This window comes from Falco punctatus (genome assembly GCF_963210335.1).
Source record: "Falco punctatus genome assembly, chromosome: 7".
NCBI lineage: Eukaryota > Metazoa > Chordata > Aves > Falconiformes > Falconidae > Falco > Falco punctatus.
The window spans coordinates 27,776,847-27,804,187 of NC_137587.1; the positions used below are offsets into that span (position 1 = coordinate 27,776,847).

The 27,341-nt window shown below is 50.2% G+C and overlaps 1 protein-coding gene across 2 annotated transcripts in view; it reads right to left on the bottom strand.

Moving 5' to 3' along the window:
• The window catches only part of ALX4 (ALX homeobox 4), a 48,237-nt gene extending 22,336 nt beyond the window's left edge, over nt 1–25,901 (bottom strand). Inside the window, exons 1-2 of one of the 2 annotated variants that reach the window (XM_080394256.1) lie at nt 24,823–25,901; nt 569–879 (exon numbers count right to left, since the gene is read on the bottom strand). In XM_080394256.1, coding sequence (XP_080250382.1) covers nt 569–823 — 255 coding nt within the window. In that variant the 5' untranslated portion in view covers nt 824–879; nt 24,823–25,901. Of the gene's footprint in view, nt 1–568 lie in introns of both variants that reach the window. The other variant, XM_080394255.1, reaches the window with a different exon arrangement.
• Nucleotides 25,902–27,341: the final 1,440 nt, after the last annotated feature.

Genomic DNA, 27,341 nt, shown 5'->3' on the forward strand with positions numbered 1-27,341 from the left:
TTGGGGGAGCAAGTTCATGGGAGCTGGCACATGGGTGGGTGGAGGCAATTGAGACTGTTGGGCTCTGCCGCTCTTCTCAAGGTGGTGGGAGCACCTGTTTGCTCCAGATCACCAGGCTTCGTGCAGTCTCAGCGCCTGCTTGGCCAAGCAGGCAACAAGAGCTACCTCTCCTGTATCACCTCATGCTCTCTGGTACTGAACAGGTCAACTCCACATCCCCATCTTGCCAAAAAGAATCCGTACTGTGGGAAAGCTTGCTCCCACCCAGACTAATGAACCTGTGTCCCCTGCTGAGTCTCCCAAAGAAAGTAGTGATCATAATAGTTTTATGTTGGTGATGAGGCTTGCCAGCCTGCTGCCCCACCAGCTCATCACCATGGATGTACCTCCCTCTCCTGTCCCTGCAGCACAGGCTCTGGACAGGGCTCAGCTGCCAGCAGGCTGGGCAGGGGCTGCAGGGGACCTCAGGTACAGCAAGGGACAACAAATTTGCAGGGCTCATGGTTTCATTCCCCAGAGAGCAGGGGCTTGTTTGCAGCTCGCCCAGCCCCAGGTCATCCCCCGTTACCTGTACACGAGCCTCGGTGAGGTCTGTCCTCATGGCTAGCTGCTCCCTGGCATAGACATCTGGGTAGTGGGTCTTCTGGAAAACCTTCTCCAGCTCCTCCAGCTGGTAGCTAGTGAAGGTGGTGCGGTTCCTCCGCTTTTTGCCCTTGTTGCTCTCTGAGTCGGCCTTGTCCATGGGGCTGGGGAGGTCCGTGCTGGCCCTGTCCTGGGGCACTTTCACCCCACCCTCCTTCACGCTGAGGTAGCTGCTGTCCATTCCCGAAGGGTCGGAGCTTGGCTGCAAGTCAGCCTCTGCCAAACTGCTCTCCTTGCCTGTTGGGGTGGGAGGGCAAGGAGAGGAGGACAGGGAGGGGAGAGAAGGACAGGTTTGAGGAGGAAGAGAGAAAGAGGAGACAGGTGTAAATCTTTTGACTGATTAATTGGTTCAACCAATTAGAGGTAGCCACAGCAGCTGGGCAGCAGTCCCCAAACACAGGCAAGTGAGATTGACAGCAGCCTGGGCAGGGCTGCCCCAGAGGGCTGCCCTGGGTGTAGGAGAGCTGCTGGCTTCAGCTTTGGAGGTGTTGGAGTTCTGCTCGGGGGTGGCACAGGCAGCTGGCCAGGCTGTATTTAAGGCAGGAGGTGGCTGTTATAGTAGGGGGGGGGGGGTTGACAGCCTATGGGTGTCAGTATAGTTGGGGAAAGGGAGGTTGGGATGAGTTCTGCCAGCTCCTCCCAGTCCCCCGCCAGGAACTGGGTGGAAAGATGAGCCTGGCACACCCATGTGCACGCACCCCAGCAAGACTCTTCTTCACCCTCCCACTGCCCACAGTGGGACTGAACCTTGCAGAGCACTATGTTCCTTGGTCCTGGCCACAGGAGAGGTCTCTGAGGACAGAAGGGACCAAAACCCAGGCCTTGAAAGATGGTGCCTTGTCACCAGCCCATCCAAGCTCCCCTACTGAATAACACACAGTAGAAAACCAGGGATAGAGAGCAGCCACGCATCACACTCCGTGGGGCCTGTTTTCTGCTCTTGCATCCCCAGGCAAAGGTGGTGTGTCAGCAGAGGTGTTCCTGACTGATACCCCACAGTCACCCCCACAGCCTTCAGCGAAGACTTTCACTGCTTTTGGCAAAGAGGCTATGAACCGTGCTTAGTGCCACAGAAAAGGCTGGTGTGAGACACCTATGGAAACACTCCAGCCTGTGTGCGGGGCAGAGAGAATCGAGAGGAGCCTGACAGCAGACTGGGCAGCTCTGCCTGCCCTCAACAATTCATAATTAACAGTCCATGATGTACAGGAGCAGTATGGCAAAGCAGGAGGTGGACATTTCAACCACTGCAGTGAGCTAGTTCCTCTCTAAGGCTTAGCAGCTACAAGTAAAACCACCTTGAGCATCTGTAACAGAGCATACGCATCCTCAGGCACAGACACTGTGATGGGCTATCCTCTCCTGCCTCCAGTAACAGTGGTGGCCCCTTCATTAGCAAGAGTGCTGCCACGCCAGCAGGACCCTGGTAGGGACCCATGGCAAGGGGCTGTGGCTCTCCCTGGCCTGCTGCTGCTGCTTTGCGCAGCAGGCTGTCCCAGGCCAGAAAAAGGGGGATTTGTGTGAGTGACTGGCCCACCTGACATAAGCTGTGCAGCCCAGTGTCATGCCTGCCCACCCACATTTCTGGCTGGTATCTTTGGACAAAAAACATGGTAGCCCTACTGCAGGGTTTAACCTTGAGCCACTACACCGGGCTCCTAAAAGTCCAGGAAGGAAAGGGTGCGGTGGTACTTCCTATCCGTGCTCTCCTTACCAAGCCAAGATCATGCCAACTGGCTAATCTTTTTTTTTTTTTTTTTTTTTAATTTCACATTAGCCTATTTTTAAATGTTCTCAGTCCAGGATCAGTCTTTCTGGGAGACTGATCTAGTGATGTCCCCACTGGGAGCTTTCCCCAGCTGTATCATATCCAGGGTCATTAATACCAGCTCAGGCATCTTAGCCCATGTCTTTGGAAATCCCCATTTTTTTCCAGCACTCATCCTCATTACAACATCCTTCCACTTAGTTCACTATATATTTATAGCTTAGCCCTTCTGTGAATGACTCTGTCATGGCTTCACAGCCAAAAGCCCATGAGTGGGCTTGTGAGAAGGTATATGCATCCTTGCCCTCTTCTCACTCTCGCAGCTGAAAGACTGCATTGAGGTGATTGGGATGGAAACAGGAGGTTGAAATGTAGCTGTCACCCTCTGGCAGGAGATCAAGGAATGCCCAGGTTTAAGCTTAGGAGGATGAGCTATGAAAGGGATTTGAGAAAAAAAATGTCAAGTTAGTATAGGGAAGTCGAAGGCACACTGGTGATGAAGGTGGCCCAGATGCAGGTGCTATCTGCCACTACCACCCTACTTGTTTTCAGATTTATTGCTTTCTCTAATACTGTTCCCTCAGGCTTTCAAGGGGCTCCCTGTAACGCTCAGCAAAGCCTTACATTGTCTATCTCAACTCTCTTTGCTTTGATCCTTAGGAACATTTTGCCAAGATTTATGATCCTTGGACCCTGGAACCTGTGTCCAGGCCAGTGACTGCCACCCTGCCTCCTCTTTGCACCTGCACTCTCAGACCAGCTGGCCTCCTCCGCCACGTCCTGGGAGATGCAGGTTGACAGACCCATCCAAAACAGGCTGGGACAGTGCCCTGCCCCACAGACTGCATAAATCATATGCTTTGGCCATGATATTTATAATTTTGAAAACTAATGATAATAAAACAGTTCCAGAAAATCTGCAGCAATGGGTTACCACCTGTGAAAGTCAGTAGAGATGGAATAATAAAGGTTTTCCAGGAATATTTTTTCTTCCTTTCTTTCTTTTTTTTATTTTTTATGATGTCAGGAAGCTCAGGACGTTTCCTCCCTGTGCCTTTGTGCTGGCTGCCTCCCCAACACCCAGGTCACCTGCGACTCCAGCAGCAGCAAGCACAAGATCTGAGGCTTTTCATCAGGAACTCCTCTGCTGTTTCTTATCTGCTTGAGTGGCTCAGCCAGCTGGGGAAGGGTCTGCATGAACACACACACACAGAGCAGCTCTGGGTCTCATCTAATTTTATTGACTGCATAGCTCAAACTGCAGCTGGGAGCTAGGCCCAGGGTTTTCAGCAGCGATAGTTATCTCCGCCACAAGCCATCAGCCCCAAGGAGCAAGCCACTGTCCCTGCTGCGTAGGCGGTAGGTGTCCCTGTGCCTGCCGGCTGCCAGCCCAGAGCCTCCCTTGCCAGCTCAGCCACGCCGCTCTCCTGCTACAGCAGACATGGGCTCCTTCACCTCCAGCCCCTGTGGGCAGGGATGAGCTGTCTCTGTGCAGCAACAGTGGGATGGAGGCAGGGAGCAGGGGCAGCAGCATAAGGAGGGGATGGCGTGCATCCACCCTCGGTTGAGCATCCCAAAAAGTAACTCTCATTCCCTAGAAACAGGCTCCCTGGCCTCAAAACAGTCATGCTAACTGCTGAAGTGAAACAAATTGCATACATCTGCATATGGATATGCCCAGACTTCCTGTAACTGGAGATGGCCTCAAAGTTTCAGCGCAAAGTTTGGGGTGTCTGTTTCTAATCAAACCTAGAGAGACCTTGAGTTACATATTGTGAAGATCTCCATGACAAGGAGGTTATGTGAGCATCATCACACCCTCACAAGCCCAACAGGTCCACTTGGTGCCTCCTTCACTGCTTATGAGTCTGTTCTTGCCCTCACAGCAGTAGAAGGACAAGTAGAAGTAGATTTGCTGGCTTCCCACACTTATACCCGGCTCTCCCAGTGCCTTGGCTGCCTGCTAGACCATCAGCATTTCTAAGACCTTCCCTGTGTTAGTTGCTGATGGGCAGGGACAGCCCAGCAGAGCTGGGCACTTGGGCCATGAGCATCACACTGCTCCTCTTTTCAGGCAGGAGAGCTGCCTGCACCCCCAGTTCACCTGGAGGGGATATACCTTTCCAATCTCACCGTGCCTGTTCTGGAAACCCCATGGAGGAGGAAAGGGGTGCAGGAGACACAGACCATTCTGCACACATGGCCACGCAGCGAACCCCCAGGATGGCCAGGCATCACCCTGCTCTGCTGACACCTTCCTGGAGGGAATGGCCATTTTAGCCATGCCATCACAACATGTGGATTCACAGCTTGTATCTTCTTTGTTCCCAAAGTGTGCTGTTTTGGAAGGATGATGAAGTAAAATATTCACTACGTACAATCTTATCCGTGAAATTTAATTTAGAGCAAAGTCAGCCTGGTGCCTCCACATGTCAGGTTTGGGCCCAGCTTCATATAATGGGTCTCCTTTGCACAGTACGTGCATGAGAAGCCCAGCCACAGCTCCTTCACAAGAGATTCTTTCACATACATCCTCTGATGGCAGCCCCACAGCCTACAAGGCTGCAAGACAGCTACATGGCCAGCAAAACCCAGGGACACAGCCGGCACAGGGCTGTTTCCCCCAACGCTCCAGGCAAAGAGGCCTGCAGGATCTTGGCATTGCTAATGTACTGCTCTGGTGGCGTTTCATCCAAGGTATTACGGTCTCAGTGAGGAGCCCCACACCATCCCAGCCCCAGGGAACTCTGAGCACAGCCCTGAACGCTTGGGCCCCTACCAGCACGTGGCAGCTCGCGGAGGCTGCCTGCTGGCAGCTGACCCAAGTCCAAAGCACATGGCATGGGTGACACGTGGCTGCACCTCTTTCCTCCCACATTAAATGATGTAGGGGCCTTCTGCCCTCCTTCCTAGCTGTGGGCACAGGGGTTTTCTCCCCTGCCCACCCCCAGATCCCTATGGCTTCCTACACTGGCCATTTCATGGTGCCTCTCCCTGCCTGCACAGCTGCAGTCTGACTCTTACTTTTCATAGCAGCTATGTTTAAAAAAAAAAAAAATCCCAAACCACTGAACCTCTAGTGCAGATGTTTAAGATGACTTTTTAAATCCAGTTCTGGCTCTTAATGTCATCCTCTTATCTCTTGCTTAAATACCAATGCTAAAATTTTGCCTAGGTAGGATTTGGGCAGTGTATTCTATACTTCTTACCGAAGAAGATTTGCCCCACAGCCCAGCCAGCACACCTCCAGGACTTGGCCAGCCGTAGTAACCTTATCCAGTCCTTGTGATCTTGCCTTAACACATGCTGAAGCCATTATGCTTGTTCCCAAGTTGCCTGTTGCAGCCTTCTGCCTCCTGTCTGTCATTGAAGCCTAGAAGTCAGCACAAGGCTATCATTTTAAAAATATACACATTTTGGGTCATATAGGATAAAATGGAGAGGCTTGATTTTAGACATATAAAGGCCCAAATCTTTAGGTTTATTTCTGTTCAGGGAGCCAGTGCTTTTGAAGCTGACAGATGTAGCGAAGAGTTTAAAGATAGAGAAAAGACCCACTATTTTTTAGCTGAATGTGGCATCCCTGATTTTCTTAGCAATGATCAGATACTTAAACACACATTCACTCGGGTCCAACTGAAGTGTAAAACAGGGCAGCATCCATCTTTTAAATGCAGGTGGTAGAAGTCTGCATAAGACACAAGCCAGTGGCATCATCCTGGAAGCTGCAGTTACCCTTACTGCTAAGCAGAAACTGGTTGGAGCATCTGCATTTCAACTCTGGATAAGGATGAACACATCACCTGTGTCCAGTCTACCAGCAGTTCCCTTGCATTTGCATAAAACAGAGCTGGTTCCTGTATGAAAGCACATCTGTCCATCTATCCCAGCCAGGGAGCTCATTTGGTTGATCCTGCAGAACCCGAAGGAAGGCTGGAACATAATCTGGGCAGCTCCTCTGCTCACAGCGTTGCATGCACTGACTTCCCATTGTGCTGGGGAGACCACTGCATGAATGTGCTCATCTGTGTGGGCACCGGCTGTCTCTGCTGAGCCTGACCAAAGCTGTTGGCACTGGTGCCCTGCTGCCTGCAGCCTCCTGAGGCTCTACAGCAAAGGGGAGATGTACTGAGATCTGTGGACTAAAAATAGCTATGAAATACCTGGCCACCTTGGAGAGCTAATTACAGACAGAGCTGCAGAAAAGCCTGCTTGTAGAAAGATGAAAGGAGGAGAGGAGCATTTCTTTCTACTGTGCTCCTCCTGGCAACACCTAGGGCTCCTCTCCTCAAGAAGAGACTTACTTTTCTGAGCAGAGCATACAGCAGGAGTGGTGCTAAGGCCCGGAGCAGAAAGATCTCAAAAACTCCTGTTCCTGAAAAGCAGCCTGGGGGCAGTGCCAACAGTGTCACACAGCGCCAGTGGGTCCAGAAGTTTCAGTGGCCCTGCCAGCAGCAGATGACTTAAGTCACTGGCTCTATCTCTGTGTGCCCCAGAGATGCTTCCCTGGGAGTCAAAACTGCCTCAGCCCTGGCTGCATTTCTCTTGTGCCTGGCTGGTTACACTCTCCCAGAGTAAACCACTGTGTGCATCTGGGGACAGACAGCTTGATAAATATTAACTCTAGTGCTGCTAAGAAGTTTATATCACAGCAAGCCTAGGGAACGTGTCCGTGTGTGTCTGCGTGTGTGTTATTTGTTTGTGAAAGTTGCTGTTCCTTTTGCTTTTTTTCTGAACTAGTGTTTTTTTTCCAATACAAACATCTGCTTTCGAGGGCACATATTGCTTTGTTGTCTGATTAGCTGAACTCACACACCCTGTGGCTACTTGGGGAGAGCTCAGTATTGTCTGCACAAATGCAACATGCGCTGCTTGCTCCTCTTTCATGTTATTTAAAGGACACTAACAAAACTGGCTTTTACGTAAACAAAGCAGTTCTGAAAACTCTGCATAGAAGCTGTGGCTAGAGTAAAAAGGCACAGTTTATGCCCCAAGTCTTTCTTCGTGTGGCACATTCATTTGAACAGCAGGAAAGAGCTGACTACGAATTTTGAAGGCACAAAAAAGTTTCTAGCAACCTGCTGTAATTGTAGCTGACTTTCTGGCTCCCAGAATACAAGCTAAGAAAAGAGAAAGAGCAAGAAAATGTACTGCCATTTTCTCCACAGGGAGAAAATGAAACTGCTCAGTTGCATACTACTTTCCTCACTACTGAAGGCAAAAGGAGATGATTGTTTATGCCAAATATTCTGGAGCTGGGCATCTTGGTTCTCTCTGATGAACCCATGAATCTCTTTGTGACCTAGCTTTTTCCTCACCTGAAGGTCCTCAGTGGCCACAGGGGATGACACAGTGCTTTGGGGATGTGCTCTTCCACGCTAGGACCAGACACAAGATGGCTTTTTAAGTGACAGCAGAGGGAGGTGACAGTCACCTCTGCACAGCTCGGGAGCAGCCAGTAGATTCAGCAGATCCCACACAGGCAGCCCCAGGCACAGGGCTGAGAGTGGTGTAGGTTTTCAGCATGCCACAGAATCACAGAATCACAGAACAGTCAGGGTTGGAAGGGGCCTCTCGAGATCAACTAATCCAACCCCCTGCAAGAGCAGGTTCTCCTAGAGCAGGCTGCACAGAGTCGTGTCCTGGTGGGTTTTGAACACCTCCAGAGATGGAGACTCCACAACCTCTCTGGGAAGCCTGTTCCAGTGCTCTGGCACCCTCAGGGTAAAATTTTTCCTCATATTCAGATGGAATTTCTTGTGTGGCAGTTTGTGCCCATTGCCCCTTGTCCGGTCACTGGGCACCACTGAATGGAGCCTGGCCCCATCCTCTTGGCACCCGCCCTTAAGATATTTGTAGACACTGGTAGGATCCCCTCTCATTCTTCCCTTCTCCCGACCAAACAGGACCAGCACTCCCAGCCTTTCCTCACAAGAGAGATGCTCCATCCCAAAGCCATCTTCATAGCCCTCCGCTGGGCCCTCTCCAGTAGTTGCCTGTCTCTCTGGAACTGGGGAGCCCAGAACTGGGCACAGCACTCCAGATGTGGCCTCATTAGGCTACGTGCAAAGTCTTGCTCAAAAGTTTGACAGTCAAGATGGGTCAGCTACTGCATTTTAAAATGTCTCTTTTATTTCCCACTGTAGGCATGTCACAAACAGCTGGGAAATAATTGTGGGTTTCTGCTATGTCCTACTTGTGTCTCTGCCTAAAACAGTGTATGTGAACCAAAAGCCACCTAGTACTTCTGAACTGCTACATCCACAGTGCTTGCCTGCCAAGGAAGATGAAGGAGGCAGGCAAGGATCAGATGGGGGCTTGAAAGGGCTTTCGGTTTCCTTTTGGCTCTGAATTTGATACCTTTTGGATAAGTACTCTCCTCCTTCCAAAGCAATTCTGCATTGCCTTGCCATGGCCATGATTGCCCGAGAGTCTTGGTTTTTCCCAAGTTCCTCAGAATCAGATGTAAGCACCTAACTTCTCTGAAGACTGGGTTCAACACTGAATAAGACAAAACATGGGAGCTCATAAAGAAAAAAAAATCAGCATCACTAATATAGAACAAAGTATTGAATAGGATCATCTCAGTTGTAGACTCGTACCTACACACAGGCCAGTAGCTGTTTATTGGCAGTGAAGTCCAAAAGGGTCCACAGACCTTTGGGTAAATGAAAGGCAGAACAGGCAGGTCCCCATCCTGTTTGCTGGACACTTTTGTTCTCCACAGACAGGCTCTATAGAGTTTGACACACTTTGATGCACTGACCCAACATGGGGCCTTTGTCCTGCTCCCATCTGAGCTGTCACTAACTGACTGTCAGCAGCTGCCCAGTCTACCCCTCTGCCTTACTTTAGTATCACCCAGTTCTCTCAGGGTTGCGTTTCCTTTAGAAAAAACTAGATGCAGCAAGGTTGCAAGGTTGCTCCTCCCCTGTTTGGAAGTTATCTCCAGCTGAGTTACATGACGATGGTGTTTAAGGTACCCAGGATTCAGCCCCCCTCCCTTCTCCAAGACTCATACCTGCAGCAGGGAAAGGAAAGCGCTGGGGAGCTCTGGGGCTGGTGGCAGGCAGTCCCATTCAGTGCCTGTGCAAACGCTGAGGGCTGCTCCGATGTGAGTAACAAATGAGGGTGATGCAGGGCTTAGGGCTAAGCTCTCACTCTGAAAGGAAGAGCGTAAGCCTCCTCACTGGATGCAGATTTATGTATTCATCTTAACCTCACCCATGCCCTTTGGCCACTGCGGGGGTCTGAAGAGATCCCTTGCCTGAGCACTGCAAGACAAAACAGGGCTCTTCAGTGCAAGTTGTCACCTCCTCCAGAGTTTTTCCCCACAACCTGTCAGCACCTCCCTCTTCCCCACAACACACCCTGGACATTTCCCCTACAGTTCCCGTCCAAGGCTGGGCACTGAGTGAGCTGGGCATCTGCTCTGTCGGGGCGAGAGGGCACGGGTGCAACCTTCCGTGGTCTCAATGCATGTTGCCTTCCACATTAACCACACGCCAGGGGAGGTACCACCACCTATAGCGTATGACAGCAGATATAAATCAGCCATCTAGTTAAAGGAGAGTGGCGGGATGCTCCTTCCAGCTGGTGGGGAAGACTGGTGAGGCAAAACAGCCTGAAGGGAGTTGAGCCTTGCTCTGATGTCTGGCTATGGCACAGTTTAATTCCCTGCTACCAGCCTGGAAAGTGATTCACCCCATCCTATGTGTCTGTGCCTGCCCAGACAGCATCCATGCCATCGGTCGGTTGGTTGGTCCATCAGTCTGTCTCTCTCAGCATTCTTCTGTCTGCTTTGCAAAAGCAACCTCTTCGCAGCAGTGGCAGCAATGCATTGCTGAAGTTCAGCTGCCTCCCAGAGGTGACTTCCAGTTGCCTGTTTTGTGCTGCTGGTAACAAGGCTGGAGCTGCAACCTGAAATAACCAGCAGAGCAGAGGGGCAGGAGGAGGGATATTAGAGTCATTTTGTCATGAGCTGAACAAGAACTCAGCTGCCTCTGCGTTATGGAATCCTGGTTCAAATTAGAGAGAGACAAACTTCAAAAGGCTTGCAGGCGTCTGAGCGGGCTCTGCCTAGCTAAAGAAGCCAGCCTGCGGCCCTAATCCAGCAAAGAGCTGCAGCATATGTGTGTCCCTGGACTACCCTTACGCTCAAAGTGAAGTCGTTATGTACTTCAGACGGGCAGTGAGACAAGCCCCAACAAATCCTCCCAGCACAGCTCCTGTGCTGCTCCTCGTGCTTCCCGATTTGGAGCCCCAGGTGCTCCCCTGAAGAAGAGCTGAAGACTCTGAGCCTGGATAAGATGCTGCGGCCGTCCCATTGCTACCCAAGTACAGCTCGTCACAGGGGGATTTGTGTGCTACCATTCTCGCTTGGAAATTGGAAAACACGAATGACAGGAAAGCTGGAGTAAAAGCAGAAAACACCCTAAGCTGGCTGAACCTCATTGAACCACAGAAAGGGTTGAGTTTGAACATTGGGCCAAAGTTTGGGCCAGGTTATTTAACAAAGTAGTTCTGCTATTCTTCAGTTTTGTACAGCTGATTACTAAAGAAAGGCCCACACAAGGGAAGAAAAACATTCCGCCTTCCCAAACCTGCCCATTCTTGGAAGCACAGCTAAAACTTATTTCCATTCTGACTGCACATTGCAACTCAAGGCCGGCCAGGTCTGGGAATTGCTAATGTTCCTACGAGCACTAGGCTTTTAGAAGTATTCCAGAAAGAAATCAGGCTTCTGACTATCAAACCCACCACTTCACAGTCACGGGGGCTGGGCAGCAGACTGGCACCAGCTTTCACAGGCAGAGAGAAAGAGGGCAGCAAAATCACAAACTGAAGCAAGAAGCAGCACAACCAAACTGGGAACTTGCCAACCAAGGAGGAAAACAAAGTAACTAACAGCAAACCTGACCGTGGCAGGTTGTTTCCCCCAACCTCCACACCCCTCCTCACTCCATTACTCAGGTCACCCACTGCAAAACATCTCCCTGCTGTGGGGTCACAGGAGGGGATGGTGCTGCAGCCCTACAGGATGCTGGTGCTGAGAGAGAGCGGGGAGCCTGGGCTCCTGACTGGGTCTGAGGGCAGCAGCCACCCCTGCTAGCCAGGGGCTGTCATCCTTTGTCCCCATGAGCCACCCATACAATACAGGGGGTGCACAGTGGCCTCAAGGTCTCGCTGACCACAAAAGCTGGTTGGGGGGGGGGGGGGCACAGCTGTGCTGTGTGGCCTGGCTGTGAACTGCAGCGTGTCTACACTATAGCTGGGGAGAAAGGGCAAAGAAAGGAAAATCCATCTAAGACTGACTTGCCTGAAAACTCCAGTTGCCCCTTACACAGTCTAAACAAATATTTATTTAAATTACTTGGAACGTCCCAGTCTTCTTATATGTATCCCCAAAGAGTGTCATAAAACATCTACAAAAAGGATTCCGTTAACCTCTGCTGCCCTGTGTTAGAAGCACATATTTCAGCTCCAGTTAAACTGAAGTTTAATAAACTTTTGGCCTCTGTAGCCTCTGTAGAGGCCTCCTGCCTCTGTAGCAGCTGGTCCTCCCCTACCCCAGTCTGGCTCCAGGTCTATGTTCACCGCTGGCATCTGCCATGAAGAGCAGCCATCAAGGATGGGGAACCACCAACACTGTTCCAGCCTCCAGCAGGAGCCCACCATCAATTGTGGGACGCTACACTCTCACACCTTGCATTTCTTTCTGTTGGGGCCATGAGGAGGAGGGAGAATATGTTTGCAACTCTCCCCTATTTCTCCTCAGCCCCAAAATGTAACCTCCAGCTTAGTGCACTTTTATCTCTGGAGAGTTAGGTCGATGTCCCTTGTATCACAGCAGAGAAGGAGCATGTTGCCTGTAGGAGCCAGGTTAATGTAAGTCTTTTGAATGATACCGATCTCTGATGCAAGCCTATGCCCTGGAAAATACTGGGAAACCCTGCTTGCTTCATGGTTGAAGCGCAATGCTTTTTTCTTCCAAAAATTTTTCTATGTGTAGTTCAATAATTTCCTTTTAATGAAATTTTGCCAGCTTATCAAGGAGTAAAAATCATACTACATGACTTGGCCAATTACTCTCATGAGACATTTGTGCCAGAGACCAACCACAGGGTTTACAAAAGAAAGGGATGAAAATGATTTACAGAAGCAGTGAGGCAAAGGTTTATTGATAATGAGACACTAAGAGTAAATTGGGATGAATGTGCCCAAGATTCCTCTGGTAAATTAATAACGAATAGTATTTGCAGCTAGCAACTTACATTTTTCATTTTGAGCTGAGAATAGCAAGAGGCAGGGCAAATGACAGTTGTTAAGAAAAAAAAATCCATTAGCTAGTACTGAGCAAGGAAAAAATCCACAGAAGTGTGCTCTTACTTGGGAAAGGGGAGTTGTGAATTGCTCAAAGGGTAAACTGTGCTTGTCAAGTAATTCAGAGCGCTATGCACTCCAAGGTCAGAGAAGGGAAAGGGGATTTCATTTCACTTGGGGACTGCTTCACCTTGCAACACATTTAACTGTCACCGAGGAGGAGGGGGGATAAAACAACAACAGAAGTAGGTTTGCACAAGCCAAGAGAATTTCTTTTTCTTTCTCTCTACCTCTGTGGTTCACTTCCCTCCCCAGGCTGCACATGCCCAGTAAGCCGCACTCCCACAGTGTCTGCCCACCCTGCACGTGCTCTCCAGCCACTCAGCCCTGACCACTGAAGTTACTGGAGTCTGGTCACTGCACTCGGTGGTGACCAAACCAGGCCAAGACGTGCATCTCTCACCATCACTGAATTTCTTTATGAAGCCACTCTGGGACCAACTTTTTCTGGGGACAGACTGAACAGGAGAAGATGTTTGCCCCTCATTCTGTTGTGGCTGTGGATGGCACCCAGAGTGGTGTGGCTCCACTGGCACTAATGGACTGCTTCTGCCAACTGTGGGTGACCCCTGGCTGCTCAGCACCATGATTACGCCCAGCGCTGGGACCAAACATAGCTACCAGACACAGGAAGATGAGCAGTGAGAGCGCTGTGTGAAGCGCTTTTGTGCCTTTCCTCTTATTTGTTTTCTAACATACTTCTTGCTTTCTGGGTCATCAGATGATATATACTGGACCCCTACCCCCAGTGAACAGTTCTCCATTTTTTTCTCATCATCCAACATATGAAGGCAATCCTTACTTACTGCATGACATCCACGCCCTGTTCAGCAGTGTCCTCTGGGCTTCCCACAGCATTCACTGAGTCATATCAGAACGTCACAGAGATATGCCTGAGCCACAACGAGCCCAGTGAGATGAGGCACCACTATTGCTCATGTTGTACCCACGGCAAACCAAGACAGAGAGCCACCAAATGCACAACAGCCCCTCTGAGATATCTAAGCCTAAGCTTTAAAGAGCACTTAACATTGTCTAATATTCTTGCAGCTTGGAGCTGAAGGTCCTGTTGGCCTCAGCTATGCTTCTCAGATGCCCTGAATCATGCAATACCTTTGTATCATGGCCACTCAGTCCTAAGACCCCATTCACTCCAACACACTCCCCAGTCTTCAGACCAAGTTGCTGCCACATCCAGATTTCTTATCCCAGCCTTCTGCTGCTTTCCCAGATACAGCTTCTCTCATGTCTGCAGTTACATCAACGAGTGTGCTCCCCTCCTTTGCCTGGGTCCGAGAAAGGCTGGACCATCTACTGGGGTAAATGGCCACTGCAAGAAGAGTGAGTTCAGACCTGGCCAGAAACATGCCCAGAACATGGGAAATCTTGCAGTGTGTTTAGGTGTGAAAATCAAAGCTGTTGCTACTGAGCAAGTGAGAGCCACAGCTTTTTAAGGCTTGTTCTTATATAGTATTTCAGAGGAGAGGCACAAAGCACATTTCCTACCCAAAGCCCAGCTCCACTGCAAGTCTGATGATCTTGCTCCATAGCACAGTGCACCAGAACTTATGAAAAAGGACACTGTCAGATTTTTTTCTAAACTGGAGAAAACAAAAATGTGCTTAGTTTTAGCTACATTCTTGGAAACAGCTTAATTGATTCAGATGAACTTTAAAAAAAAAAGTATTATAAAAACAGCCAGAGGCAAAAAACTGCTGTGGGAGCTTTCAGGCCATATTGTTAAGTTTTGATTAAGTTAGAAGCAACTGGAGGCAGGATTTTGGTAGGAAGTGTCAGGCAGTTAACACAAACAACAGTGACTCTGGTAACATACTTCCTAACAGAGAACAAAAAAATCATGAGCCTTGGAAACAGTGAAGCTCCCAGAGCACAACTAATTCTCAGCAGAACTGGATGATTACGTGAAAGATGATGACCATGAAAATCAGCCTAAATTAAAAACTGTATCCACATCAGCTGAGCTCATGCCCACTTTTGTGTTTGTTTCGAGTTAACATTCCTGGATGGGGTCATATTGACATGAGTGACTGCAAATGTCAAGTAAACATTAGCAAATATTTACAGAAATCATCTTTAGGAACTCGCGAAAAGGAGTATTTACCCCAGAAGCCTACTTCTGCCAACGATGATCATCCAACCAGGGAACAGAAAAAACTCTTATCTCATGTGTCTACCGTGTACCACTCACCACCACAGATCACCTTCCAGCAGCCTACTCCTTGCACCGATTGACGCACACACACAATCTGCTGACCAAAGATTACTCACCAACATCATCCCAACAACACTCCTGGGTCCCAGACAGACCTTGAAAAATCATACCTTGCTTACAATTTGCAAATATAATGCAGGGGGAGTTCATTCCTCATGCCCCCTGTCTCTGAAAATACTCTCTTAGGGGAGCCCTTGTTTTGGGAGATTTCTAATTTACATGAGGGTGTCTGTGTCCTGACACAGCCCCCAGCTCAGGTCTCTGCCTAAAGAAGACGCCATCCCTACACCAGTGCCACAACCAGAGCTTCCGTGTTTAAAAGTTGCCTTTTCTAGCAGGGTGGGAAGCAATGGGAAGCCTCAACAGCACGTGGGAAAATGTGACTGTAGGCAGGATGGCCTAGAAAGGAGAATAAAATACACAATCATAAAACATGGGTTGGAATCAATACATGTCAAAAGCGCCGGTCTGAAAGGTACATAGAGTTTCAGAGTTTCCCAGCTGAGAGTAAGCGAGGGCCCTTTCCACCCGCTCCGCCTTCCTCCATTCTTTAGAAACACACCTGTCTGCGAGGGTCTGGGAAGAATGAAATTTGGGAAGAACAGATAACCAGTTTCCAATGTCTGCGAACACCCAGCATTAGTGGGGCCACGAGGCACCGGCTGGCCTCAGCCTCAGCATCGGCTTCCCAAAGCATCCCCAGCTCTCGGGCACAGAGCATCTGCAAGGAAAGCTGCTGGGGGCTGCAGCACGCTGCTGTCTCCTTCCTTCTCATCTCAGACCAGGCTTCCTGCACACTGCCTTCCCAGATTTACTAGCTCACCATACAACTGGGTCGTGATTTTGCAAACTTCATGAGAGGCAAACATGCCTGTACAAGAATGTGTGATTTCTGCTGCAATTCATTTTGTTCATAACACTCTCAAGAGAAGTTATACAGTCAGATGTAACAGATGTAAATAATGGGGCTCCAAACTACAAAACTCCTTCAGGGAACACGGTTACGAGGTTGTAGCTTCCAGCAAGCCAGGGTTTTAGAGACAAGGTTTTAGTGCTAGAGGCAACTGTAGAAGTTCTCCATCCCAAAGAGGGGGTCAGAGAGCCCCTGTGCTGCACCTGCCAGTACTGAGAGGCTTGCCTGGAATTAGGGACTCTGAGTATTTGCAGCTTGTGTCCTCTGTTTTCCAAAGCAAGGATGTAGCTACCCGAATCAGCTTAAATCAAACCATTCTTCCCCATTGACACCTCCCACAGCTGATGAAGGCAAGGCTTATAAACAGGGCTAGCACAACTACTATACAGTCCAATTTGATTCAAACTAGTACATGCTAGTCTAAATAACCTTCCCCTGTAACTCACTCCTTTGTAAAATAACTCCCAGCTGAGAGGGATGGGGAATATGTGTGTGTTTGTGTGTGTAACTTTGTTAAGAACATGATCTGACATAAACAGAAAGGAAAACTTGGGTGTTCCATCTCCTGTCAGTAGATGTTCAGATGCTACAGTAAGAAGCTCTACAGGTTATTGCCAGTCGGGGACAGGCTGGAAGCCAGTGTGTCATCTCTTTATTTAATGGTTCTTGACCCAAGGAGAAAGCTCTGCCAGGAGAGCTGGGGCTGTGGAAGGGGTGGCCTAGTGCAATATCCCTTCATGCAGGAGACAACAGGGCAAGGAATTGGCCCTGCTGAATTCCACCATGGTGCTGCTAACACCACCACACTGCTGGGTCCCCTGCTCACCCCTGGCCCCTGCTCCGGGTGTTCCTAGCCTGCTCTGGATGTGCTTCAAGCAGTATTCGGTGCCTTCATCTGCCGGTTTCATTGGCTTGCCCATGCTCACACAGCTGTGTCAGTACTTCTGGCATGGAGCTGAGCAAAAGGGAACTGCTTCACTCACCATCACCAGGCACCCCTGCAAAACCACCCCCTGCTCAGCCTCCTGCCAGCAGAACCCAGACCCATGGACCTGCTTCATCTCAGACATACAGGGAGGAAGAGTGTCAGGGCAATCCATTTAGCTACCTACATACTCATATTGCATTTTTCTGTTGGGCCATTTCCATAGAGCCAACCCAAACTGACTGTGCTCCCACTGGGATGCCACTGCAGGCTTTCAGCTGCTGCTCCCTTTCCTTTTGACCCCCTGAGAAGGAGTTCTCAGCAAAGTTTTTAGTTTTAAGGAAATCTGTAGGCTAAACCAGGCCATTCCCTATTTTTCTCCAGTAGGGAATTAATTCCTGTCGGATTTAACATCCACAGCTGTATTCTTGGCTTTTGGGACCCACTCAGTTTCCCTCATAACTCCTCCTGGAGCTCTTATGTGTTAATGCATGTATGTGGTCACTGCTACACACCACAGATTATCTGCTTTGGGCTCCTAATCTCCCCATCTCCATGGGATGTGCAATCAGCCAGGTTTCCACACGTAAGCCTACATCAGAGAACGTGCATGCTGCCTGAGGCAATACTTGCATTTGGTTTTCTCTAGAAAAAACTGAGCCCTGCCACTTGATTTTTGCAGAGTCCAGATGAGCCGGACCAGAGCACATCAAATGGCCCAAATCTATGAACTTCTTGCAAGGAGTGTGCTATGTTTCCTGGCTAGTGTCTGAAAAGGAGAACTGGGATCAGACTGCACTTTCCCTTTCTACTCCTCTAAAAGTCATTAAAATCAACAGAATAGACAAAGGGATGGATCAGTCCTGGTCTTTTTGTCGTTCTCTTGGAAAGTATCAGGGGGATGATTCAGTTGCCCCCTCATCAGTTTCTGGTTCTGTGCAAAACACACTGTAGTCTCGCAGATGCTGACATGGGGCAGCTAGATACCAATGCCTTGAGGAGCAACACTGGGAGACCAGGCAGTGTAAATGGGGGCATCTAGGCCAAGCAAGTGGTTCAATGTCTCCTCCCAGCACCAGCCAAGCTTCCCCTCTTCACCATCCATAGGATGCTGGGTATCTCCTACTGCATTTACTAACATCTGACAAACCTGCTGAAACACTTTGGCCTCAAAGCCTCTGTCCTGTTGCACACTCTTCATCTCTAGGTCCCCAAATATGGTGAAAAATTCATCCCTTAGAAGCTTGGTTGCAATCACAGCCTCTTGGTTCCTTTTTGGGTAAGCTTCAGGTCATTTTCTAAAGAAATCCATAGCTACCAACAAATATTGTCTGGCAGATTCCATCTCAGGCAAAGGCCCAACAACATCAACAGCAATGACTCGCAGTAAGGTCCCCAGGAGGCACTGCTCAGTAGGGTTTCTCCCCATCTTTGGGGACCCACTTTTGAAATACAACACATGCAAGAAATGCATCACATTTCCTGTAGTAATTTTCCATCGTCTATCTGCATTTTTGTCAAAACCAGTTCTCTCTTGGCTTGACTAAGAATTTTGCAAGCTCAAGATGTCCAACGGTTTTGACATCATAATGAAACCCCAGAACCTCTTTTCTGAGTGTTTTGGGTGTAACGAGCTCTCATGAGTACTCATCACCCATTGTTTTATTTCCCCATCTCCTATACAACAGTTAGGCTTTAAATTCCAAGCCTTCCCACCATGACCAGAGAGCTTTTGAGTCGCTACTCTGAAGAAAGTCTATACTGAAAAGCTGACACGGTCGCCAAATGAGGTCGTTTTTTTCAATCACACCTTGTTTTGATATTGGGAGCCTTTCTGAGGGACAGTTCTAGCTCCTCGACCTCTGCTTTTGAGAACCTATATATACTGGATGAAGCAAGAATGTTTTCATTCCTGCAGGTTGTGAAAAAAAGGAGGAAAAAAAAGGATGCAGTCTCAATCTTTTCTCGCTGTCCAGCTGAGGGAGGTGTCTGCCCTCAAAAAGGCATTTGAACAAGGTGCTGGCAGAACTAGCCTTTGGTGACTATGGGCTCGTGTCAGTGCTATCCCCACCCCATGGGCAGCCTCAGCTGTGTTCAACAGAAACTGCGTCAGCTCCAAAAATGCCCAGCTGCCCTCCTCCGGCCACGGAGGTAGCTTTCTCTTTTCAGAAGGAGCATGTGGAGCTTTTGTAATCCTGGCAAGTCTGCAGCTGAGCCTCCAGCAGCAGAACCAGTGCCCTGCAAGACCAGGCAGGCTGACAGTGCCATGCTCCCCTGGCACTAGGGAAGTGCTGCCTGGCCACCCTGGGCTGAACGTTTGGTCAGCATTACGCCTCTTTTCAACAGTTCACCTTGCTCTGGGTTCAATTTCAGATTAGCAGCCTCAAGCTCGTGACAGCCTGTTCATAAAACATTACTAGTTCCTATTAAAGATTCCACCATACGCCAGGATATCCTCAGCTATAATGCAGGGACAGGGTGGCTGGCTGTGCAATACCTGCTGTGTTGGTCTCTCGAGGGAGGGCTGCCTTCCACAGGTGATGGGAGACCCATGCTACAGTTCGCTATGGACTTGTGCTAACATGAACGCCATTTTCACCTCCAGATACCCACTATGGAAACCAAAATGAACCTAGTAAGGCATATCCCAGATATTATCTATTAATAGTAAGGCACAAGCACCCTTTGATTAATACATTACACAGCAAAGCTCTTGCTGGCCTTTTTTTCTAACCAGGACAACAGAGGAGGTCCAAGAACTGGCTGCAAGCTCAAAGAGACAGCTCAGGGGCCTGCCCACGGAGGCAGGCGCCGCAAACAGATTGCCCAAACCTCTCTTTCACATGAGCCATGTCTTCAAAGGAAAACACTTCAGGCTGAAAGCCCTGGTGCTCACTCCCAGGCCCCAGCCAGTGATGTACATGCTGAGTGTTCGTTCATCTCCCACCTTATACTATGTTAAGCATTTTCCTGGATCCCAGTGGTCCAGTCTCCCATATGCATGTTTGCACATCAAGGACACTTTCCCCAGTCCCTGCCTCCCCTCATACCCATGGGGTGGCTCCATTTTGGATTATCCCGTCATCTCCTTCTCTGTCTAGTTTTAATTACCAACTGCAGTACCTGAATGAGCACCTGCGATGCCTTTAAATTACACAGGCGATAAACCCCTCTCTTGCTGCTTGGGCTTAGCCCTCTCTCTGAAGTGGACCACTGCCAAATGCAGGCAAATAGGTTATTCAACCAAGAACTCCAATTTTTGCTACCAAGACCAAGGTAAAGGGGATTTCCAGTAAAACCAGCTACAAAAGTACCCTTCCCAAAAGCAAACTAATTAAAGGCTACAAGGGAATAGCAGGGTTCTCTGAACACCAACTTAATATCCAGCCCTGGGCACCACAAAGCCTTGCTACAGCCTCAACTCTAATTTAAAACCAGCATCACCCAGCTTTGCATGTGCAGCTTCAGATCCCCTTGCTTTCTGAGGTGAGTTTGGGCCTTTCAGTAGACTTTTATGAGGCTCTGTCCTGACTAGCCGTATATTTATAACAACCCTCTCTGTGGATATTTCCCTTCCCTACCAGAGCCGCACTTAACCGAGCTGCTGCACTCATGTTTGATGTTGTAGATAATCCCCCAGTGCTTTCTATCCTGCATAAGTTCCTTTTCCTAATAGCTTGAAGTGGTATGAACTGGACGGAAATACTCTTCTCTCTAGCACAGGACCTTACACCTATATAAAGCAACAAGCTTTCCGACTTCTGTTCAAGGGCTGAAATGCAATATTTAAGCTCTGCCATAAATCCCACAGCTTCATGGAGCGTTTCTGGCCTCTTGCACAATCTGCCTAAGTGTCTAGCAATTGGTCCATCGGCTATTTATTTTGGAAGTCCTCACTGGCATCTGGAGATGTGAGGAACACAAAACGTCTGCAGGTCCTCTGCCAGTTTAGGTGGGTCTCTTCTTCCTCTTGCCCTCTAGCATTTGGCTGTGTCCTGTCTAGCTCAGACTGATATCTGGCTCCAATCTGCTTACGAGGTTCAGACCAAATCTTGATAAGCCAGGTTATGTCTATAACGCAGTGCTTCTCAGCTCTCAGGTATGGGTCCTTGCCACAGCTGTGCTCCTGACTCCACTCCAGGATGAGGTCTGGGCATGCACCATCCCAGAGAAGGCTGGAAAAGAACCACATGGTGCTCCAGAATGTCTCAGAGCCTGACCTGATAAACCAAAGACCAACACCGCGATCCAGGCTACAGAACGTAGCCCTGCACCAGCGTTTGGTCTCAGGCTCTTCTCTGTGAACAAGCGCTGCAGGGCAAGGCTGTTCCCGGCTCCTCTTTCCAGCCAGTCACATGATGGGAACGGACATGTGTCAGCCTCCCATGGGGTCCTTTCTCAAGTGGCATTGCTGGGGTTGGAAAAATCCGATGCTGTGGGCCTCCCTTGTGCTTGCACTACAGAGCACAGGCACTGGAAATGGCCAGTCCTACGGGTGACCCAAGCCCCGCTTGGCAGACCCAAACAGCCTGAGACCAACACCAGAGATGGTACTGGTACCCTGGTGAGCCTCTGGTTTCCTTTTTGAGATAGTTTTCTATTCTTTCCAAAACCTTGCTGTGGCTCAGGCCTCCTTTTAAATTTCAGGCTGAATAATATTTTCCCATTTCCCCTGTTTCATAAAACACCTTCTGGCCTGTGTCACATGCGTTCCCCAGCAGAGTCGGGGTCTTGCAGCTGGGCCTTTGGATCTCTCTGGGCACTGTCTGATTGCTTCTGACCCTTTCTGGGAAAATTTCCGATATTGCCCTCTCACCCTGTGCACAGTTTACAACTTTGTTTTGTTTTGATTTGATACTGGTGTGAATTCCTTTCACTTTCCGCTGCTCCTGATTAGTTTAGATGTCTGCAAGCACCTTTGTTATCTGATTCCTCTTACATCAAAAGAATGAATACAGTTCCCCGTTTCCCTCTTTGGAAACTGCATCCTACCCTGACACCAGTGTTACCACTCCCAACTGAAGCAGGCAGCCAACATCTGAAGTCCTGAGGAGGCAGCTTCCACTACAGGCAGGACCTGATGAGACCTGAGGTATTTCTTTTATGCAGCAGTGCTCGCACACAAAGCCCTATCTCCCTAAACACAACAGCAATCAGATAGAAGTTATTTTGAGACATTACACATTTCTTTCATTTCCCCCAGACAGAAGCTTGCCAAAAATGTTTGTTCTGTCTCGTCTTCAGGTCCCTCATTTCCCATTGACAGTACTTCTGTGGTGGGCCTCGACTTTCTGGTGACTCCCTCCTTCTGGTTTCATAGTGTTTTCAGACTTTCACTGAATAAAGGCAGTTGCTATCTTCATAAGCCCTACAGAGTTTTCACCCAGCCTCAGCATACAGCATGTCTATCAGCAACTAAACCAGTTTACCTTCCAGGCTCCATCACCAGCTGAAAACCTACTTGCCTTGCAGCTAATGAACACGGTTCTTGCTAATAAAGAGTATATTTAGAAATAATACTGATTCAACAATCTGTTTCCAGCAAGCAGATTAACTGCAACAGGATAAACCCTTAAACTGCATCTTCACTAGAAAAGAATGATCAGTTGTAAATAGCCATTTAACTGTTGAGTTAGGCGATGCAATGGTCTTTGATCTGTGCAGAAAAGGAGAGGCCACAGCTCATGACATACCAGCTTGTAATGGCTAAATCCTGCTGGAACTTGAAGATAGCAGCTACTACATGTTGAATCACAGCTATTCTCAACAGAGAGAGAAAAATTTTTGTGCTGGTGGATTCATAGTTACATAGTCCGTAAAATCAATTGCAGGCCACCTTCAATATTAGTGCTGAGTCTGCCACTGCTCATCAGTCGTCCAAGATATCTCCTCTTCTTCTTCCCCTGCCTCTTCTCATTCATCTCTGTTCCTTCCTCCACCCACCCCTCTCCCCGATTCCTCACTGACCCGTCTGTTTCTCTCTCATAAAAAAAAATCACCCTAGAAATATCGTGGTGATCACAATTGCTCTTTCACATCATGTCTGCGTATGTGACAGTCTAAATATGAAGACAATTTGCAAACATGAATGAAAACACAGCCAAGCAGATTCACCAGTATGTGTAATAACATTGATTCATCTGAACTTACACAGAAAATAAAGTGGAGGACATTCATCTAACATATGTAAGTAGCTTTTTTCCTTTACTTACAAACTTTAATTTACAAGTTCAGGCAGCTGAGAGACATCTAACTATGGTAAATTACTCTAACACTTTATTCATATGAAATGTTCCCATCTCTCTCTTAATAAATGTTTCTTGAGTCACAGGGGTCCTGTATTAGCTACATTACTGCTCAGGCTTCTCCTGATTCAGAATTATTTCTCTTCTCCTTTTGGAAGTATCTACATGAAGATATTAGACTTATGCTCTCCAAGGTGATTAACAATTGAGGTTTTTTTTTTCCAGTTGTGTAGGAGGAATACCTCAGAAACATACAACTTTTAGGGCAGGCATTTCTCAGAATTTTTTTAAATGGAGTGACCAACCCATGTCTTGTGTTGCCCAGTATAAGTTGCCCACCCTGATGAGTTGATTTTTAAAGATTAGACCATTAATGTGGATTGCCAGGTTAAGCCTATTTTATGTACCGAAAGACCTGAGCATACGAGAACACACCAATTGCTACAGCTTCTTGCACCAAATGAAGACCTGGCTGTCAAAAACACTAAGTTCAGTCCCCTCCAAAATTAAACACAGGACCTCTGCCCTGTGAGTTTTCTGACTCTGGTTGTGGGCTCCTCCTCCAGCCAGCTGAGAGCCTTGGGAAGGTCACACTGATGCCACTGAGTTGTGGCAGCTTCACCTTGCACAAGCAGCTCACAGGTTCTGAGTGTCAATATTTCCAGCTGCAAAATGGGAAGAAAAGTCTCTTCCTGCCACACAATGCACCATGCTTTTTACCTGAGAATTGCTAAAGCTACCCAAATGCCCCAAATGAAGTGGCTTAAGGACTCCAGTGAGCAAAACTGGCTGAAGAGCTGGGAACTAGGGTGACCAAATGGACAGGGCTGTAGCTGGAGATGTCCTTTTGAGCAGACCTTGGCTCCGAGCCTCCCAGACATCACCTCCCTCTTACAAGGGAAACTCATCATGACTTTGAACGCAGGGCTTGGAAAAGGAATAAATCTTTAAGGTCTGAGGGATTGAAGTCCGCACATTAGCTCCCCTTAAACCCTGAGTGCATTTAACTTGGGAGGTTAGAAACCACAGCCAAAGAAATCTCTTTTGATTCACAACTTGTTTTGAGCAGTCACCCATAAAGCAGCCAGTGAATCACTCCAGCCAGTTAGTCATGCAACCACACTGAATGTACACTCAAAAGGCTGCACAAAATAAACAGCCTGCAGCCCCAGATAACACACACACAGCTCATTTGCGCTATCTGGCATCGGCATATATTGTTAATAGGACTCCTACACCAAACCCTTAGGAAAAGACGCACTCAGTAAGCATCTCCAAATCTCTCTCCCCATCAGTATTTTTCTCGTCTGCTTCGCACTGTGTTGCTTTAACAGAGACTAGTAAAAGTTTTAAGACTCTTTCTCTCTCCTTCCACACCCTCCTTGTTGCTGGTAATGTCCTGCTGGGGTTACAAGCCTGCACCGCAGAAGCATAGGGCCAAAGTGGAGTTAATCCCCATCAGCAGCGGACAAATCGAAAATAAACAGCTCCAGTGCGAAAAGACATCTTCCTGCAAGGGGGGAGAGGCAGGAATACAGGGGAAGGGAGGCTCCTGGTCCTTTGACACATGAGCGTTATAAACAGCTCGGGTCAGGAATCCTATAAAAGCCTCCAGCCAGATGGACCGGCCAAGTCAAGAGAAGCGCAAAACATCTTCGGGAAGAGCCGCGAGTAAGTCTCGCTGCGAGCCGGGGAGAGCGGCGTGAGCCCTACCTTCGCCTCCTGCTCCCTGAGGAAAGCCCGCAGGTTCCCGCGGAGGAGATCCCGCACCTCCGAGTGCCTGTTCAAACAGAGGCTTAGCCAAACTCCTGGCGAGAGCTCCCTCCCCTCCCTGGGAGGGTGCCGGAGCCCTTGAATGGCAGATCTGGTGGCCCTATTGTGGGAAAGAGAGGGCGATTGCCAGGGCGGCGTCAGCAGCGCGCCGGGAGCGGCGGCCGAGCGCGGCCGGGCAGCGGCCCGCGGCACCCGGGAAGGGGCCGGCCCCGCCGCCCGCTCGCCTCTGCTCACCTCTCCCGCCCCGGGTGCCCGCCAGGGTCCCGGCCCCCCCTGCCCTTCCCCGCTTCCCCGCCCGCGCCTCTCTCCCGCACTCCTCTCCCCTTGCCGCTCTCCTGTTGCCCCCCGCGTGAGGCAGGGCAGCAGCATCGCCCCCGCCCGCCCCCCCGCACCTCTCCCCGCCGGGGTGCGCGGGGGGGCGAGCACACCCCGCCGGCGCTCTTCTCCGCGGGGAAAGGAGCTCGGCCGGGAGCCCAGATCAAAGCTACAGGGAGAGGAAGGGGAGGCAGGACCGGGACGGCCGCCGGAGCCCAGGACCACTCCCAAAGCCCTCTGCATCCCGGGCCGCTGGCGGAGCCGCTCCTGCGGGGATGCACAGCGGGGCGGGGGAAACACACGATACACCGTAACGCTCCCAGACACCGGTGCGGGGTCACGGCATCGCCCCGCAAGAATCCCGGGGAGAGGGCACGGCCCCGGGTACCCCCTCTCGCCCCGGGCTGGGGCCTGCGGCCGGAGCCGGGGGAAGCAGGCAGATGCCGCCGGCGCTCCCCGGCGCACGGCGAGCTCTGCAAAGCCCCTCGACATCGGCGGGGGCTCCACGCCGCTCCCGGGGAGCCCCGAGCGCCTGGCAGCCAGTGGTCTCTCCTGGGAGGCGGAGCGGGGACCGCCAGCGAGCTCGTTCCTGCCGTGCCTGCAGTTTACATTGCACTGGGGGGAGGAGGAGGAGGAAAAATGCATTAAAACTGTCAATTTGAAAAAGCACACAGCGAGCCGCTGATTCCTACGGCAGTTGCTTTCTGCACTTCTGCTAATAACGCACTTTAGGCTGCACTTTTTATTTGCTCGCTAAATAATAGAAATGGTCGTTATTTGCATAACCGGGCACTTAAAGAATTTCCTCTATTAGAGAAAACCTGTTTCCTTTCTCCTGTTTCCTTTGAGCAAACATCCCCATCACATTCGCCTTCACTCCGCAAAGGATTTTTTTCCCAGCCCGTCCTTCTAGACAGCAATATACATATATATTTGTGTGTGTATATGTATACATATGTTTCAAGACGTATAACTTCCTTCAGCTCCACGCAGTAGAAATGGCAAGTCAGATTACTACAGCACATAAATCATTCGAAAGCTTTTTCCCCTCCTAAGCCAAGATATATATAGCTGTTCTTAGAGCTTTTATTTCAGATTTTGGCTTTAATTGCCGGTGCTGGGCTGCGGGATAACCCGTACCCCGATTTATGGCAGGGACAGCGGGGGAAGCCGTGCGAGGCCGCCGGCCTGTCGGCAGCGCACAGGCAGGGGGGGCGAGCGGCGGGGAGGCGGGGAGCCCCGCCGGGACCCCCCCGGGCCAGCCCGGCAGCCGCCGCTCCGAGAGGGCCAAGCGGAGCCCGGCGCCCGGTGCCACCAGCCCTGCCAGCAGCCAGGCTGGAAGCGCTCCGGCGACTGCCGCTCGTGTCCGCCGTGTATTTACGGCAGCAGCTCTCCCTGGCCTATATTTATCCTTACAATGCAATGGAAAGGCTTAGATCTAGAAATAGAAGCCGAAAGCAATAGATGGCAGGCACGGGCTTTTTATAACTCAAAACGACTTCTTTATTAAAGAATTTAAATTATTTTTTTTTTTAAAAAAGGAGGGGTACACCCTCTCCCACCGGCTCGTTACGTGCCCGCCGTGCCTTCCTCCGGCCCGGGCCCCGCCGCTCCGCTCCGGGCTCTCCCGGGGGCACTACAAGCCGAAAGACGGGGGCGAGCGGCGTCCCCCGGGCAGTGCGGGGAGCGTCCCGGGCGGGGGGCCCGCTGCAGCTCCGGGCGCGGGGCTGGGGGAGCCGGCCGCTGAGGCACTCACTGCCCGACGGGAGAGCCTGCCGGTTTATCGGCCTAGAGTTTTGCGTGGGTTTTCCCCTCTTTTGCGGGAGGAGGTGTTGTTTTTAAAATTGAGTGACTTAGGGGCACGGCGCCCCGCCACCCCAGCATCCTTCTCAGTCCCGGGCAAGCTGGAACGCGGGGAGCCAGCGGCCCCCGCTGCCTCCGCGCCGCTTCCCCGGCCGCACAAGGCGCACACGGGCAGCACCGGCACCGGCGCGGCCGCGGGCTCGGCGGGAGGCAGCGGGCAGCTGCCCGCTCCCCGAGCGAGACCTTCCCGTAACTGGCCACCCGCCCTGCGTCCCGCCCGCTGCGCAGCAGAAGGACGGCGCTCCTGGTGCCCGCTCTCACCCACGCCGAAGGCATTTACC